Genomic DNA, 16,512 nt, shown 5'->3' with positions numbered 1-16,512 from the left:
CGTATGAAATTTCTTGATGGAAAATGAACGAATCGCGAAGTTTCTTTGCTTCTCTGTTTGATGGTTGGTTGTGTGTGTTTCTTTCGGTTTTGATTTGTTCGTTTGTTTATGTTTGATCGTTTTCTTAATTTGATTTGTTTCACAACGCAGGTTTAGTCTTCAATGGAGTCTAAAAATGCAGATGAAGGATGGATAACCGATTGATGATGTGTGTGCCAGTGGGGAGGGCGGGGTGTGGTATGCTTGCAGTGGCATTTGTACTGCTGATTGCATATTGCTGTGGTGTGCTCTTTTTGTCTGGAAGGCAGTTTCAGGCTAGGACGAGTTTTCCTTGTTCAATGATTTTTAACACACAAGCGTTTTTCACTTCCTTGAAAGCATTCGTTTCCATACAAAAAATATTAAAACAAATTGGAAGTAGTAACCTGTAAAAACACAGAAAGCAATCATTATTGTGTGTCTTGCCGTTGTTTTGCTTGTGTTTTTTTCCAGTGATATTTGCAGTTCTAACCCAAAACCAAGACACACAATATCGGCATTCAATGTTTTGTTTATAAAAGTTGTACGTACAAACTACGCCTGAAGCACGTAATGTGCTCAAAGCTTCATCCGCGAATGGTTACAGTATGAACATGATTACATTAACACAAAATCATGATTCATCTGCAGCAGCTGCAGTTACAGCAGCATATGTCGTCCCGCTAATGAGAAAAACTAAATTTAAGGGCTTGGGATTAATAGATGGTATACTTAGAAAACAGTGTATTTTGTGATGATTAGAAAATACCTATCTGATAGAAGACGTGGACATAGAAAAACTGTGTTTGTAGAATTATAATAAAAAAAATACATTAAGGCCAAATACCCGTTTTTGCATTAATGAAGTCATGTTGGTATATATATTTTGTGAAGGTTGAACTTGTTAATTCAAAATATTGTAACGTTTCACAATGTTCGTGAAAACGGGCACGTTAAACTTCAAGGTTCTCTGAAAATCATGCAGAACAACTCACAATGGAAATCGCAGTTCAAACAACGAGAAATTAAGGGAGAAAATCAATAGGAACATTAATATTTTAGATACGGTCATGTGTTGATATAACCCCTGCAGATTTTAAATACGCGTACCCAAGGTACATTAAGTTAACTTTTTAGAATGAGGCTTTGCACAAATGGATTGTAATTTTAACTCACACGCAAATTCTGGGTTTTAGTAACCAATTCCATAAAAAAAAGTTAAACATTCCTATACTTGAATTGTTTTGTAGATATATCCCACAAATATTTTGATGTTTAAGACAGACAATAGTTAGATAAGAAGCAAAGAAAGAAAAAGGTTTCAAACTCAGTCCTATCACCAACAAAGAAATCAATAAATAAAAAATGAAGAAATTGGGAGTTAAAGAATAAACGGAACAAAACACAAACAGAAAGATAAGAAAGAAAACGAAATAAAGAAAGAACACAAGACAAAGACCAAACACACAAAGCACAATTATTACCTTCTTCTTCTTCTGCGTTCGTGAGCTGAAACTCCCACGTACACTCGTGTTTTTGCAAGAGTGGAATTTTACGTGTTTGACCGTTTTTATCCCGCCATTTAGGCAGCCATACGCCGCTTTCGGAGGAAGCATGCTGGGTATTTTCTTGTGTCTATAACCCACCGAACTCTGACATGGATTACAGGATCTTTTCCGTGCGCACTTGGTCTTGTGCTTGCGTGTACACACGAAGGGGGATACGCCACAAGCAGGTCTGCACATAAGTTGACCTGGGAGATCCGAAAAATCTCCATTAAGAGGCCGACGTCTTACCACCCCGCCACACCGCCCGTCAGAATTATTACCAATAAATACCATGAAAGGAGAGGGATCACACGAAATAAAGAAAGAACAAAATGATACAAAAACACAAGAAAAAAAACCAGCGGAATTACTCGAAGTAACACATCAAAGGAGTAAGAACAAACGATGAGAACGACAACACGCAAAACCTATCCAAACTCCTTCTCAAAACTGAACTCAGAACAATAACACCCTGGCCTCTTAATTCCATTTTACTTTTTTCTCCCCGCCGAGCGTGCAATTCAAAAAGAAGGACGGGCAATTTGGAAACGATCCGAACCTAGCAGACTGGTGACTTAAAAAAGAAGGATCGGAACTGCTGGAACGAGCAAACATCCTTCTTTGAACTCTTCAACAACTCGAGAAAATTGGAAACTGATCGACTGGCCCAAGGAGTGGGTGGGTTTGTCACTGTGGGTTTCTGATTGGTCAATAGGAAGATTTGATTTAGCGAGAAAATGAGGTGGATTTGTGGGAAATAAAGGTTAACTAAAAATAATGGTCATTACATGATAAAGAAGTAATGTTATATTTCGATAGCGATTAGGATCCCTCTTTGAGTGTGGAAAAAATACGGTATAGTGTTTATGTCCTTCGTTGCGAGACTGTGTGGTGTGCAAAGAGTTCAATGCAAACATAGGAAATCTTTAAATCATCCTGTGCAAACGATTCCGCTCGAATCTCAGATCTGTCTAGACGTGTACATGGGATAACATGTCTCCACTTGGACACACGACAAAACTCAACTGCCTGACTGCTCCCGGAGAGAAGTTTGTTTCTTTGTTTGTTTGTTTAACGCCCAGCCGACCACGAAGGGCCATATCAGGGCGGTGCTGCTTTGACATATAACGTGCGCCACACACAAGACAGAAGTCGCAGCACAGGCTTCATGTCTCACCCAGTCACATTATTCTGACACCGGACCAACCAGTCCTAGCACTAACCCCATAATGCCAGACGCCAGGCGGAGCAGCCACTAGATATTGCCAATTTTAAAGTCTTAGGTATGACCCGGCCGGGGTTCGAACCCACGACCTCCCGATCACGGGGCGGACGCCTTACCACTAGGCCAACCGTGCCGGTCCGGAGAGAAGTGGACACTTTTTAACGAACAAACTTCGCCGAATAATGCGCCGAACAAAATTCATGGAAGAGAAAAACCTTCAAACCCCCCCCCCCCCCCCCCCCCCAAAAAAAAAGCAGCTAAGCAGTTGGTTTTTGGTATGTGTCAAATATGGAAGAATGGTTGGAACCAACGTTAAGGCTTGGACACACCGGAGATGGTGACCGGATCGTTTGTAAACACGGGGGTGGTGTAAATACCAGTAAATACTCATACGGAGCATGTGTGCGTGAAACATCGCAGATAATGCAAAGAAAATGTTGGGTGTCATTTCTTTTTGAATTTGGTTGGTTGGTTGGTTGGTGTGTTGACAGTTTGGTGGGCCAGTGGAAGGTACGAGGAGGGTGGTTGGTTGGTTGGTTGGTTGGTTGGTTGGTGTGTTGACGGTTTGGTGGGCCAGTGGAAGGTACGAGGAAGTGTGGTTGGTTTATTACGAGTTTGTTTACTTGTTTTGCTTTTTGCTCTTTTATTTTATTTCATTTTTAGAAGAAGAAGACCTCAGGGTTGAGACTATCGTACCTTCTATAGTCCGCCTGTGTCGTCACCTTCGTATTCACGTGAGTAGAGTAAATGTTGGGGTCTATTTTATTATATTTGGTGGTTGTTTAAGCTGTGAAGCCGATTGGCGGAAGGAAATAGTTGCTTGTTTGATTACTTGCTTGCTTGCTTTACTTTCGGCAGCTTGGTAATGGTCATCCTCAGCTTATCCTGGACGGAAGCGATGGAGTAGGCCGAAGGAGAATAGGGGTGGGAGGGGGGAGGGGGGGGGGGAGGCGGAGAAAGAGGGGATGGGGGGGGGGGGGGGCGGCACGATTTTAGACGATCTCTCTGGGGATTGATGCGGTCTGACATTTCCTGGCCCTCTTCTTTGAAATCATAGTGGGTTATGAAAGATCCCACAAGGGGCTTTCAGGAGAGGGACGGAATGGCGTTGTCGTGTGAGAGGAAAGTTAAGGTGTGGGGTCAGGTTGAGGTGAGAGGTTTGGGGGTTGAATGTGTGTGTGTGTGTGTGTTTGTGTGTGTGTGTGTTTGTGTGTGTGTATGTGTTTATGGTGGGATAGCTCGACTCCCGCGCGAAATTTAGCGCTTTACTTGGACTCATAATTTTAATTCGACGTCCAAATAAAACACGTCTTCAAAATCACTCCAAAATAATTATGGAGGCTTGAAATAATGTGTAATACATATAAATAATTGAATTTGCCTACATTTTCACAATTTAGCAAAATGTCGGGATATAACACACATTGTGTTACTTTTTGTGTTTTGTGTTTGTCCGGATACAACCTAAGTAACAATCCCTGTTCACACACACTTTTTTTTCGCAGTTTAACATAATATGAGGTTGTTTTATTACTATGACATGAGCAAGTTGCTTTTTAACTATATTTTGAATTTAGAACAGCTAGATTTTAAATTAAAACTAATATTTTTGTTGTTTTTATGTTTGCTGACATATATTGGATTTTTGCTTTTGTATCAGTCAGGTTTTGTAAATCAAGCTCAGTTTTTAGAAAAAAAATCTTCTCTTGGAACTTTGATATTAAAAAAAAAGTAAATGTTGTGGTAGTAGTGGTTTTTGTTGTTTATTTTGTCCTCCAAGGCTCCATATTCCTTCAAAATATATGTATTATCATTCTGCTACTATGTTGTGCTGGTTTCGTGTCTAACTTACACCAAAAAATGTAAGTAACCTGTACTTTTTTTCTTTAAACACTTTTGCCTTTAAATCATACCCTAGCCTGTGTATGCTACAGTGGAACCCCTGTCTCAAGACTTTATTTTAAAACATAAGGTCATAACATTTATCATATATTCGAGATCAGCTCGTTACTCCCCCGGCTCTTTCTTTCTTTCTTTATTTGGTGTTTAACGTCGTTTTCAACCAAGAAGGTTATATCGCGACGGGGAAAGGGAGATCAAACACCTCAGAGCTGGAACATTTCGTTTTTGCCGCATAACATGAAGATTTCACCACTTTGATGCATCCACTGATAGGAAGTGTTAAATATATGCTATTCTATCATCAGGAGTACATATTTCATCTATACGGGCCTTATATTGTCCGTTTTGCGAATTGCGTCAGAGCTGGAACAAACCTAAGCTCCGCCCATTTTGCTATTGCTCAGAGCTGTCACATCGATTAAACTAGTTAATTAATTTTGAGAGAAATCTAGAAGCAATCTGAAAAATGTTTTGACGCCAAAACATTGCTTTTACATTGGCCCAGCTCCCCATTAGGGTTTGGGTGTTCTGTGTTAGTCTGTATCGAGCATAACCCCGAACATGCGCACAAATCTCCACTTTTTGACATAAATGATCAATTATTGCGATATATATATATATCAGTACCACCTGACCACTGATGAGACACAATAGTGTCGAAACACGTGTCTGGTCTAGGTACAAATACAATGGTCCTCCTCAGGACTAGATTACCTTGCGATACGTCCCCCACAAAGGGACTTTGCTCTGTAAATCTCGGTCCCCCTTGAGGAGGGTCTGATGCTCCCAATAGGCTGTCTGTGAAGGGATACTTATTTCTCTCTCTTTCTCTGCTAAGAGATTTTAACAAATCTCGGAAGAAAGTCTCTGCTGACTTTCAATTGTTTCTTTCACTATTTCTGATGTTTTATATATATATATATATATATATATATATATATATATATATATATATATATATATATATATATATGTATAGGTTACAACACGAGTGGTTTTTTTATATGGCTTGTATTTCAGTCAAGACCCAGCGGATGAATATCATCGGGAGACACGAGCCTCTGGCGAGTGGCTCTCGATTGATATTCCCGCTGGGTCTTGACTGAAATACAAGCCATATAAAAAACCACGAGTGTTGTAATCTGTATATCCCATTCTACCATCAAACACAAAGTGTAGACTACTAGCGGCACTGTTGCGATCTGTGCAGGGTAAAACTGTTGCCAGCGAGACTTAGCCCTTTTGCAACCTTAAACTAAGTGACCGTCGCTGAAAAAATAAAACGAATGAGTGCATCGATAAGTACGCGGTAACACTACTTTCAGACCATTTAAAAGCTTTAAGTAAAGGTTCATAAGTTGCAAGAAAGTAATGAAGTCGAATAGAAATTAATTTAGTTGAAGCGCACAATTCTTTTGTTTTGCGTTTCAGGTCGGCAGAACGGGCGAAACGGGTTTGGGACCAATTTGGCTTACTCGATTCAGAATCGATTCCACGTTGTTTTTCTCGAACGTGTGTAATTAGGCTTATTGACAGAGAATCAAATTTTAGGGAACAAATATGTAGGTTTAGATTTAACCATTTGCTCCCTATTTGAAATGTATCTACGTGATAAACTGTTTTGCGAGTGTGTTTGCATGGATGAACTTAAACTGGTATGGTGTGAGGAAAACGCGACCGACACGTCTGTCACCGCCGATTGATTGCATTTTGAAGGAATATGACTGGATTACGGAAAAATATGTGGACTTACTGCAGAGCCAGGCAAAAGAGTAGACTTGCTCGCAAAACACGTGAAACAGCCGATGTTTGATAGCTGAAGGCGCACACCAAAACACACTACCGACAGATTCTCAAAAGTCGTCTGCTAACGATGCAAGGGGAGGGTACTCGTGTTTTTGTTTTGGTTCGCTAGCATCTGGTTATCTTGTAAGTTGAATGTTCGTTTTTTTCGACCTGCATTGCTTTCATAATGAAAGAAACTTTTGCTTATTGCATCTCATACATCAGATCAGTTCTGAGATTCATTTTTGCGTGCAACTGATATGGTTTTCTGAGCCGTGCAATACGATTTTAGAACTTCATACAAATGTGTCACATTGTTCGGCGCGAGGTCAAAGGTCGGGAGGAAAGTAGTCCTTTGCCCAAATCGGAATCTGCACTATCATATATTTTTTGGAGTCCATGATGTATTTATTGGGCTATAAAAATACAACATATATACCCATACTGAAGTAACAGAGACAAAGAAGGGAGGTCATGGGATATATATATATATATATATATATTCATTGTAGCATCTAGTTGCCTACATTTGGTAATACCCAAAGCATTTGTGAACGTTTCAAACCAAAAAGTATAGTGGAACTCTGCTTTAGACACCTAGTCTTTTCATGCTCAAAATAAAAAAAAACCTTCCCCTACCCTACCTCCCCGGTTTTGTAAAGAAAATCTGGCCTGAAGTCTTTTCATGCGCAAAACAAGAGGCGAAGCCTTCAAGGCTCACGTAAGAAACAGACAAACAGTAACACAAACTCAATCACTCCGTCACACACACACACACACACACACACACACACACACACACACACACACGCACACATACACACACACACACACACATACACACACACACACACACACACACACACACACACACACACACACACACACACACACACACACACACACACACACACACACACACACACACACACACACACACACACACACACACACACACACACACACACACACACACACACACACACACACACACACACACACACACACACACACACACACACACACACACACACACACACACACACACACACACACACACACACACACACACACACACACACACACACACACACACACACACACACACACACACACACACACACACACACACACACACACACACACACACACACACACACACACACACACACACACACACACACACACACACACACACACACACACACACACACACACACACACACACACACACACACACACACACACACACACACACACACACACACACACACACACACACACACACACACACACACACACACACACACACACACACACACACACACACACACACACACACACACACACACACACACACACACACACACACACACACACACACACACACACACACACACACACACACACACACACACACACACAAACACACACACAAACACACGCACACACAGAAAGAGCATATAAGTGAAACTGTGCAAGAAAGCGAGACACTAGATCTAGATCTCTTTCTGTCTGCATGTAGCCTACTTACATGGACACGACTGCCAACTAGTCTCGGCCCGCTCAAAATAACAATCACCGAGACTTTCAGTAATTCCATCGCGTGACGTCTAACCCTCGGACGTCATAATGTGACGTCAATGTAATATGACGTCTTCAAATGTTAAAGTTTCTACCACAGACATACATACATGCATACATACGCACGCACGCACGCACGCACGCACGCACAGACAGACAAAGTTTACCAACGCATAGGCTACACTTACGTGAGCCAAAAACCACAAAAACAAAAACATTCTAAGCTTTCTGTCTGTGGCGGTTTGTAATTTGAATAACGACATCCAATAAAGTCTACCAATCACGTAATTCCTTTCTAAGCTCTCTGTCTCTGACGGATACATTTGAATGACGACATCCAATAAAGTCTACCAACAGCTGCGAAAACTTTTAAGAAACTTGAAACTCATCAAAAGGAATGAGTTGCACCTTGGGTCATTTCGGTCCTGAATTTCCCGACCTGAGCCAGGCAAAGCAGGAAAACAATACAACGTAATTCCTTTCTAAGCTTTCTGTCTCTGACGGATTGCATTTGAATAACGACATCCAATAAAGTCTACCAATTACGTAATTCCTTTTTAAGCTCTCTGTCTCTGACGGATACATATGATTAACGACATCCAATAAAGTCTACCAACAGCTGCGAAAACTTTTATAAGAAACTTGAAACTCATCAAAAGGAATGAGTTGCACCTTGGGTCATTTCGGTCCTGAATTTCCCGACCTGAGCCAGGCAAAGCAGGAAAACAATACAACGTAATTCCTTTCTAAGCTTTCTGTCTCTGACGGATTGCATTTGAATAACCACATCCAATAAAGGCTACCAACTATCAGCTGCGGAGACATTTGTCTCAAAAAAATACGCCGAGAGGTTTGTCCCTGTCAAAAAAAATAATTTGGGATTACTGGTAGCTTTTTTGTACTACCACGCATATGTAACGCCATTTTGATAAAGTTGATAGTATTTACAGCTTTCCGGTCATATGTCCGGCTATCACTCACTTTTAGGTGGCAGATGTCCAGATATAACACGTGTTTCAGAATCTCTATTTTTGGGTGTGTAACTTTCAGTAATAAGTGGGGTTTTTTTTAAATCTCAAAAAGTATTCTCAAAGTCTAACACATCTTTACACTCGCACTCCGTGTCTGTAGCTTTAGAAATAAACAAGTCCAGATATAACACATATTTCTTTGCGGCAAATGTCCAAATACCCCCCCCCCTCAGACACGTATGTGTGTGTGTGTGTGTGTGTGTGTGTGTATGTGTGTGTGTGTGTGGGGGTATGTTCATTTCTTCATGGACCTCACCTGTAACAACCTCATTTCATTAAAACATAATAGTCATTTATCTGTGTAACGTAACTTTATGGTTTATATTTCCGTGATGCCTGATTGCAGACAAACGTTCTAGTTGGTGTGAGTTCTTTCCGTTTAACTTCTGCTCTCAGACACCCCCCCCACACACACACACACACACACACACAACATTCCTCCACCCCCATCCTCCACTCCCCAGTCCCCAACCTCCTTCAGACCACAAGTACCTCGTCGCTTCAGCTCGCTCACGGAAACCCAACCATCCCCCATCCCACTACTCATACCCTACCTTCCTGCCCCCACCCTTACCCTAACTCAAACACAAAATAACTTAATTCTCCTTCACCGCCCCCGCAGATATAATTGTCTCCACACTTTTCTCTGACCGGAGTACGCAACCCTGATGTTTATTCATGCTCGTGAGTTTCCAGGCGTTCGATTGGTTGCCGCATTGCGCTATAAGACGTGAAGCGTGGGATCCTGCCGCTGCCTTCTATTGACCAAAGTTGTCTGGAACTCTCTCTCACTGACTGTTGAGACTCTGTCAGCCAGTCTGTACCAATGCAAGAAGACAACACTTTGAGGGGTAGGCACGTTTTGTATTTTTTCATCATTATTTTGGTTGTTCCATTTCAGTGCTTTTACAAAAAAATGTGTAGGGAAGTAAAACGATCATCGGAAACCACTGTCACGGTTACGTGAGCCGTTCTCGTTTCTGAGTTAGGCACTTGTCCGTTTTGATACATAAAGACTTGTTTGGAGAATGGGAAGGTATGCAAAAGCTTGTTCGGGGTTGTTATGCAGTTGTGCTGATTGAAAATGTTGCTGTCAGCTCTTTTTCTCACGCGTATACCGCTGTCGACCGCTCGAGATAGGCAGTTTGCAACTTGTAACTAAAATGAGATAGGCAGATTGTTCAGAAACCAAAATAGTGTTTTGCGTTATCTCCCAGGTCAACTTATGTGCAGACCTGCTAGTGACTTAACCCCCTTCGTGTGTACACGCAAGCACAAGACCAAGTGCGCACGGAAAAGATCCTGTAATCCATGTCAGAGTTCGGTGGGTTATAGAAACACGAAAATACCCAGCATGCTTCCTCCGAAAGCGGCGTATGGCTGCCTAAATGGCGGGGTAAAAACGGTCATACACGTAAAATTCCACTCGTGCAAAAACACGAGTGTACGAGGGAGTTTCAGCCCACGAACGCAGAAGAAGAAGAAGAAGAATCTCAAAACTCCAAACAAAAATGACATAGGCAATTATCTTATGAGCGTGACGTTAGATTGCTGAGATTGAAAATATCAGATAAAATCTCTTCCTTTCAACGGTTTGACAGCACACTAGAAACCAACCCTTTCTAGAAAGAATGGCATTACGGTCGATTCGTCACGCTGTATTAACAGTCTGTGTGCAGATATTGTGCAGAGCAAGATACTCTGATGCCTATTGACTAAAGATGTTTTACAATTCATTGGCTGGATCGATAGACTCTGGTTCCCATGCAGTCTACCTATGCAAGAGCATAACGCTTTAAGAGGTAGCCACGTTTGTAAAAAAAAAGAAAAAAAAAAGAAGAAAAAGCAATATACTGTTTCTTAGTACTCGTAGAATTTAAAAGGAAACCAATCATTACAGATGTCAAGAAAAGTTGTATACTCTTAGCCATGAATTGTTGCGAGTAAGTTATTCTGACACAGAGAACTTGCGTTTATTTGGACAATAAATTGTTTTTGCATTACCCGTACTCGCTACGGCTAATATGAGCCTCTCACCTTTACAGTCATTTCATTAATGAATATAGTTATGGTGCATTTATCATTGCCGGTGTGAAAAAAAGACAGAAACTAGCTACGGACATAATTATGAAAGGCGCAAATAAAATATATTGACCAATCAAAACACTACGCACATCAAAACGTTTTCGTTGACGTTTGCCGTAATGTGATGTCATTGTGATGCAAATGACGCAAAGTAGGCCTATTTACCTGCATTACAAAAAAGCAACTATGCACATAATAATGTTTTTGTTGACGTTTCACATACCATTTTCGTACTTTTGTTCCCCACTGTAATGCAAATGACACACACGTTTATTGGCCAATAATAATAACGTGCGAACGAGAATCTGTCTAACTGTGTCGCTGACACTAACCTGCCACACAATGTATTATCCTGTATCGCCATAGAGGTGTGCAGAGGACAAGACCAGATATGCCTTCCAACTCATTGTCTTCCAGGTACGGATATATCCGTACCCACTCATATGGCTCTATCTGACCAGATCTGGATATATCCGCTCAGACTGTTAGCTTCAGTCGCTTACTGTAACGTCCATCTAACGCCTGCATTCCAGCGTGTTGATACACAGTTACCACACAGTTACTACAATTCTGAGTGACCTGCTGCAGCACAGCTGGTCTCGGCTAAGAAAACCTTGGTCAACATAGGTTGGGTAGAAAGTGTTATGATTATAATACCATGAACAAAGACGCGCAGAGGGGTTAGAGGGTGGAAGCTTCAGGGGCGGGATGGAATAGGACCGTTTGAGATAAGCTGTTGGGGTTGATAGGTGGATTGTTACGTTATTTTTGTTAGAATGTAGGCATATATGTATTTGATGTTAAAATAGTATGGTTTTTATTCTTAGTCAATATGTAAAGTGCGGAGAGCACATGTGCAGTTCACTGTGGTTCGCGCTATATAAGCTCTCATTATTAGTATTATTTAAGTTATTGAGACATCCCAGTGCACTAAGGGATTTATAGAGCAAATCGAGAAAATTCATTATTGAACGAAGCGCATAGCGCTGAGTTCAATAATTATTTTCGAGATGCACTGGGATTGTTTCAATAACGATATTGTGAGTACCGCCAGAGAAAAAAGAAGATTCAAAACGCACATTTTGCTACGCGCATTTGGATAGGCGTAACTGTGTGGTCAGGTTTGTGTCAGATCTACTTTTGTGTGGGCTGTCTCAAGTGTGTCGTGTTTTCGTCACACGCAAACTCTTGTTTTAATATCTGTTGGTAAAATCCAGTGTAGCGTTATGCTAAAAAGTGATGATCTTTCATAGAGAACCCATTTAAACTCAGAGAAAGGACTGTGCTCTTAGTTATTTGCGATTCGAAACCTTCATCGAGCTTCGACAGATTGACTGTGCAGAGTGATGTCCCTTGAATTGACTCCAAGGCCACGGTTAGCACATTTTCAAAGTAAATGTGGTATGTTTCTCGTGTTGTATCTACACTCATCGGGGAGTCTGGTACTATATATGAACGGTAAGAATGCTGTGAACCCTACACGTATTATATAAACATCGTTTGTTTGTTCACATTTGCCCAACATGTTAATTTGCTGAGCGGGGTTTATGTCGTCTGCTAGGCGGCTAGGGCAATCGAACCTCTGCACTGCAGTCTCTTTTCAAAAACAAAAATTGATCGTCTGCACGCATGAGGCAGGCTGGTAATAAGTTTTATACATGGTAAGAACGTTCTTAACCCTACATGTTTTTGATTCCGATTGTTGTTGCCTTGAAATAATAATTCGGAAACCCTTCATTTACTGAACTGATGCAGTCGTATTTCAGTGTAGTCTACTGCGTATGACAGAGTCGACTTCCAATGCTGGTACGTTATCTGAATAACACTTGTGTTTTCTGTTTGCCGCTGGGAATGTTATACTAACTCATCATTTGGTAATGTGCTTAAATAAGCGACTTGCCAATAACACGGCATATGAGAAGAATCTTTGCAAGTCAAAACGAGAAGAGACCATTGTGAAAGAGACACAGCCGCTTCTATTTTTAGATCAGTGAGCTTCACTGTGGCACAGGCGCCTGCGATCTGTCAGAAAAAAAAGCACTTCAGCTTTGAGCCGCAGGAAATTTATGGTTATTTTTTGGTAAAGTGGAGAATATAAGCTACATGTAATTAATTAATTCTGAGGATGAGAGTACAGTCTCGCTTTGGCAAAGGGCGTAAGAATACGCTCTGTGGAAAAGTTAGCGCACTCAAATTAACAGTTTTAGCGCATCGCCATTAGCCAATCAACTGGTTCACAACAGTCATGTGACACCAGTACTTACTGACAATTATTATTATTATTATTAGTATTATTATTGTCTGACTGACTGACTGTTTCATTCGCTCACCCCGCATTCAGCGTTCCATTGACTGACTTACTGCTGAATTCACTGATCTTTCGACAATAATCACATTTCGCTTGGTCAGGCCCACATTTGAAAATGTCTCCACCCCAAATAATGTTGTTATATGTTTTTGCGAGAGAAAAAACACAACAACAACCCAGTTTGAATCCTTTTTTTTAATGTATTTATTTTTATGTTTGATATGTTGATATACTCAAAACTGGAATACTTCAATTTAGCATGTATGACAGGTTTTAACAACAATTGCATCATAATTTATATCACACCAGGACTTAAAGTACACCATGCATCAGTGATTCTTTTAACAGGTTATGGGCTGCCGGTGTAATACGAAACAAGTCGCGTAAGGCGAAAATACAACATTTAGTCAAGTAGCTGTCGAACTCACAGAATGAAACTGAACGCAATGCAACGCAGCAAGACCGTATACTCGTAGCATCGTCAGTCCACCGCCCACGGCAAAGGCAGTGAAATTGACAGGAAGAGCGGGGTAGTACTTGCGCTGAGAAAGATAGCACGCTTTTCTGTACCTCTCTTTGTTTTAACTTTCTGAGCGTGTTTTTAATCCAAACATATCATATCTATATGTTTTTGGAATCAGGAACCAACAAGAAATAAGATGAAAGTGTTTTTAAATTGATTTCAAAAATTTAATTTTGATAATAATTTTTAGATATTTAATTTTCAGAGCTTGTTTTTAATCCAAATATAACATATTTATATGTTTTTGGAATCAGCAAATGATGGAGAATAAGATGAACGTAAATTTGGATCGTTTTAGAAAAAAATATTTTTTTTTACAATTTTCAGATTTTTAATGACCAAAGTCATTAATTAATTTTTAAGCCACCAAGCTGAAATGCAATACCGAAGTCCGGGCTTTGTCGAAGACTACTTGACCAAAATTTCAACCAATTTGGTTGAAAAATGAGAGCGTGACAGTGCCGCCTCAACTTTCACGAAAAGCCGGATATGACGTCATCAAAGACATTTATCAAAAAAAGGAAAAAAACGTTCGGGGATATCATACCCAGGAACTCTCATGTAAAATTTCATAAAGATCGGTCCAGTAGTTTGGTCTGAATCGCTCTACACGCACGCACACACGCACGCACACACGCACACACGCACACACACACATACACCACGACCCTCGTTTCGATTCCCCCTCGATGTTAAAACATTTAGTCAAAACTTGACTAAATGTAAAAAGTACTCCACGAACAAAATTACTCCTGAGTAAAAATTTCGTTACAAAATGTTTACTCCGAGTAAACCTGCCGTACAAGCAAAGAACTCCACAAGGAACGACACAATTACTCCCACTACGAAGTTTTTACTCCACAAAATATTAATAGGGACATCCAGATTCAACCTTCGTCAGATGAACATTCGTCGGTGGTGGGGATTTCCTCTCTATTTTTAACTTTGTGCCTCAATGCGCATGCGCTTGGTTTTTCGCGCCCACCACTGTTTGCCGAAGACCGGGATCTGCGTGGTGAAAAAGGCGTGTTTGACGAAACTCAATCAGCAATCTTCGTGAGCACTTTTAGTCCTTTTCATAATGTTAAAAATATGTTTTATGTGCGCAGTGTTAAAGTTTAATATCTTTACGACGCTTCTGTGGACTGTGCATCTGTAAACTGTTCATTTTGGAGGCCTAGTGCATGAACACGGATACCCACACAAAACTCTAAACTTGAGTCGACGGGCGACATATCCTGCCAGTGCCGTCAGTGCCGCGTGTGGTTCGCTTTTCAGTAAAAAAAAGTCAGTGTTGCTTGTGTACCCAGCATATTCAGATGTCTGGAATATTCCGAAAAAAAAGACTCGTCATATATAACACTACTCGTCATCACTGTTTCGAAAAACAGACGAACGCGCACGAAGAACTTCGCGTAGATCTGGACCGAAATTGGAAAGTGGTGACCGTGACGGGATGTGACGTCATCACTTCAACAAACTCGCGAAGATCGGAACTCACGAACTTTTGACGAAGGCAAATCTGGATGTCTCTAATATTACTACGAGTAAAAACCTCGTACGAGATTTTTACCCCTGGGTTTGCATTTCGCGATGAACGTTCTTCTTGCACGACGTACTCATTTATAGTGCGGTTACCGTGCCAAAAATCATGCTTCAACCCACCAGTTTTTGCAACAAATTTTTTTTTTGCGGGAATGTTCTCAAAACAGTCTGGTTAGTGCCCAGTGCAAAATTTAAGTTTCAAACTATCGGCACAATCGAGAAATGTGCATATTAGTGACGTCATACATTAATAGTGGAAGAAGACACTGTTTCGTTCTCCAAGATAAGCCTATCATGTTGCATCTCGTTAGAAAGATCTCAGTTCAGAGGACTCAGAAATGCAGCTATTTTATATCTATGACGGCAGTAGTTGACACAAAACGCGTTGAAAATAGAATCCGAGTGCTTTTTCGCATAAACGCATAAACACACGCACACTCTTTTATATTCTCTCACCTTTGCTTCTCAATATGCCTCGCCTTATTCAGTAAAGCCGGACGGGGAATTGGAGCAACTGGCACCACGACACTCTCCACACCCAGGGGAATAAACGAGTCCGTGTTTACGACAGCTGCATCTTCTTGTGTCACAGTCAGTCTTGCATGCACACCGAATCACTTTCAGAACAGCTGCTGGTGCTCCTGGTGCTGCTGGTAGGTCCGATGTGCTTTGGCAGCATTTGGGGCATACACAGTGCATAGTGCATCGTACAGGCCAGTTTCCGCCATGAGATGTCCTATACAAGCAAGAAAACTCATCTCCATGTGGAAGGGACCAAGCCGAAGAACTACAGAACGTAGCTCACTGAAAGCTGCTTCTGCTGATATGATGCTGAGGGCCTTCCACCACAGGGGCTGATCAAAAGGTGACTACAGGGGTTTTGTTGTATCGCCTAGCTTCAGCAGAAAGAAACAACAGCGTTGAATAGATACACGTTTTGTCACTGGGTTTGAGATCAA

General features: G+C 41.1%; 1 protein-coding gene across 1 annotated transcript in view; it reads left to right on the top strand.

Moving 5' to 3' along the window:
* The first annotated feature begins 9,863 nt into the window (after positions 1–9,863).
* LOC138947190 (glutamate decarboxylase-like) overlaps positions 9,864–16,512 on the top strand; it is a 62,794-nt gene continuing 56,145 nt past the window's right edge. Inside the window, exon 1 of the mRNA XM_070318625.1 lies at positions 9,864–9,943. Coding sequence (XP_070174726.1) covers positions 9,919–9,943 — 25 coding nt within the window. The 5' untranslated portion in view covers positions 9,864–9,918. The remainder of the gene's footprint in view (positions 9,944–16,512) is intronic.

This window comes from Littorina saxatilis, linkage group LG14, assembly GCF_037325665.1.
Source record: "Littorina saxatilis isolate snail1 linkage group LG14, US_GU_Lsax_2.0, whole genome shotgun sequence".
Taxonomy (NCBI): Eukaryota; Metazoa; Mollusca; class Gastropoda; order Littorinimorpha; family Littorinidae; genus Littorina; species Littorina saxatilis.
Note: the sequence above shows the minus strand (reverse complement) of the source record. Positions and strands in the feature narration are given on the sequence as shown.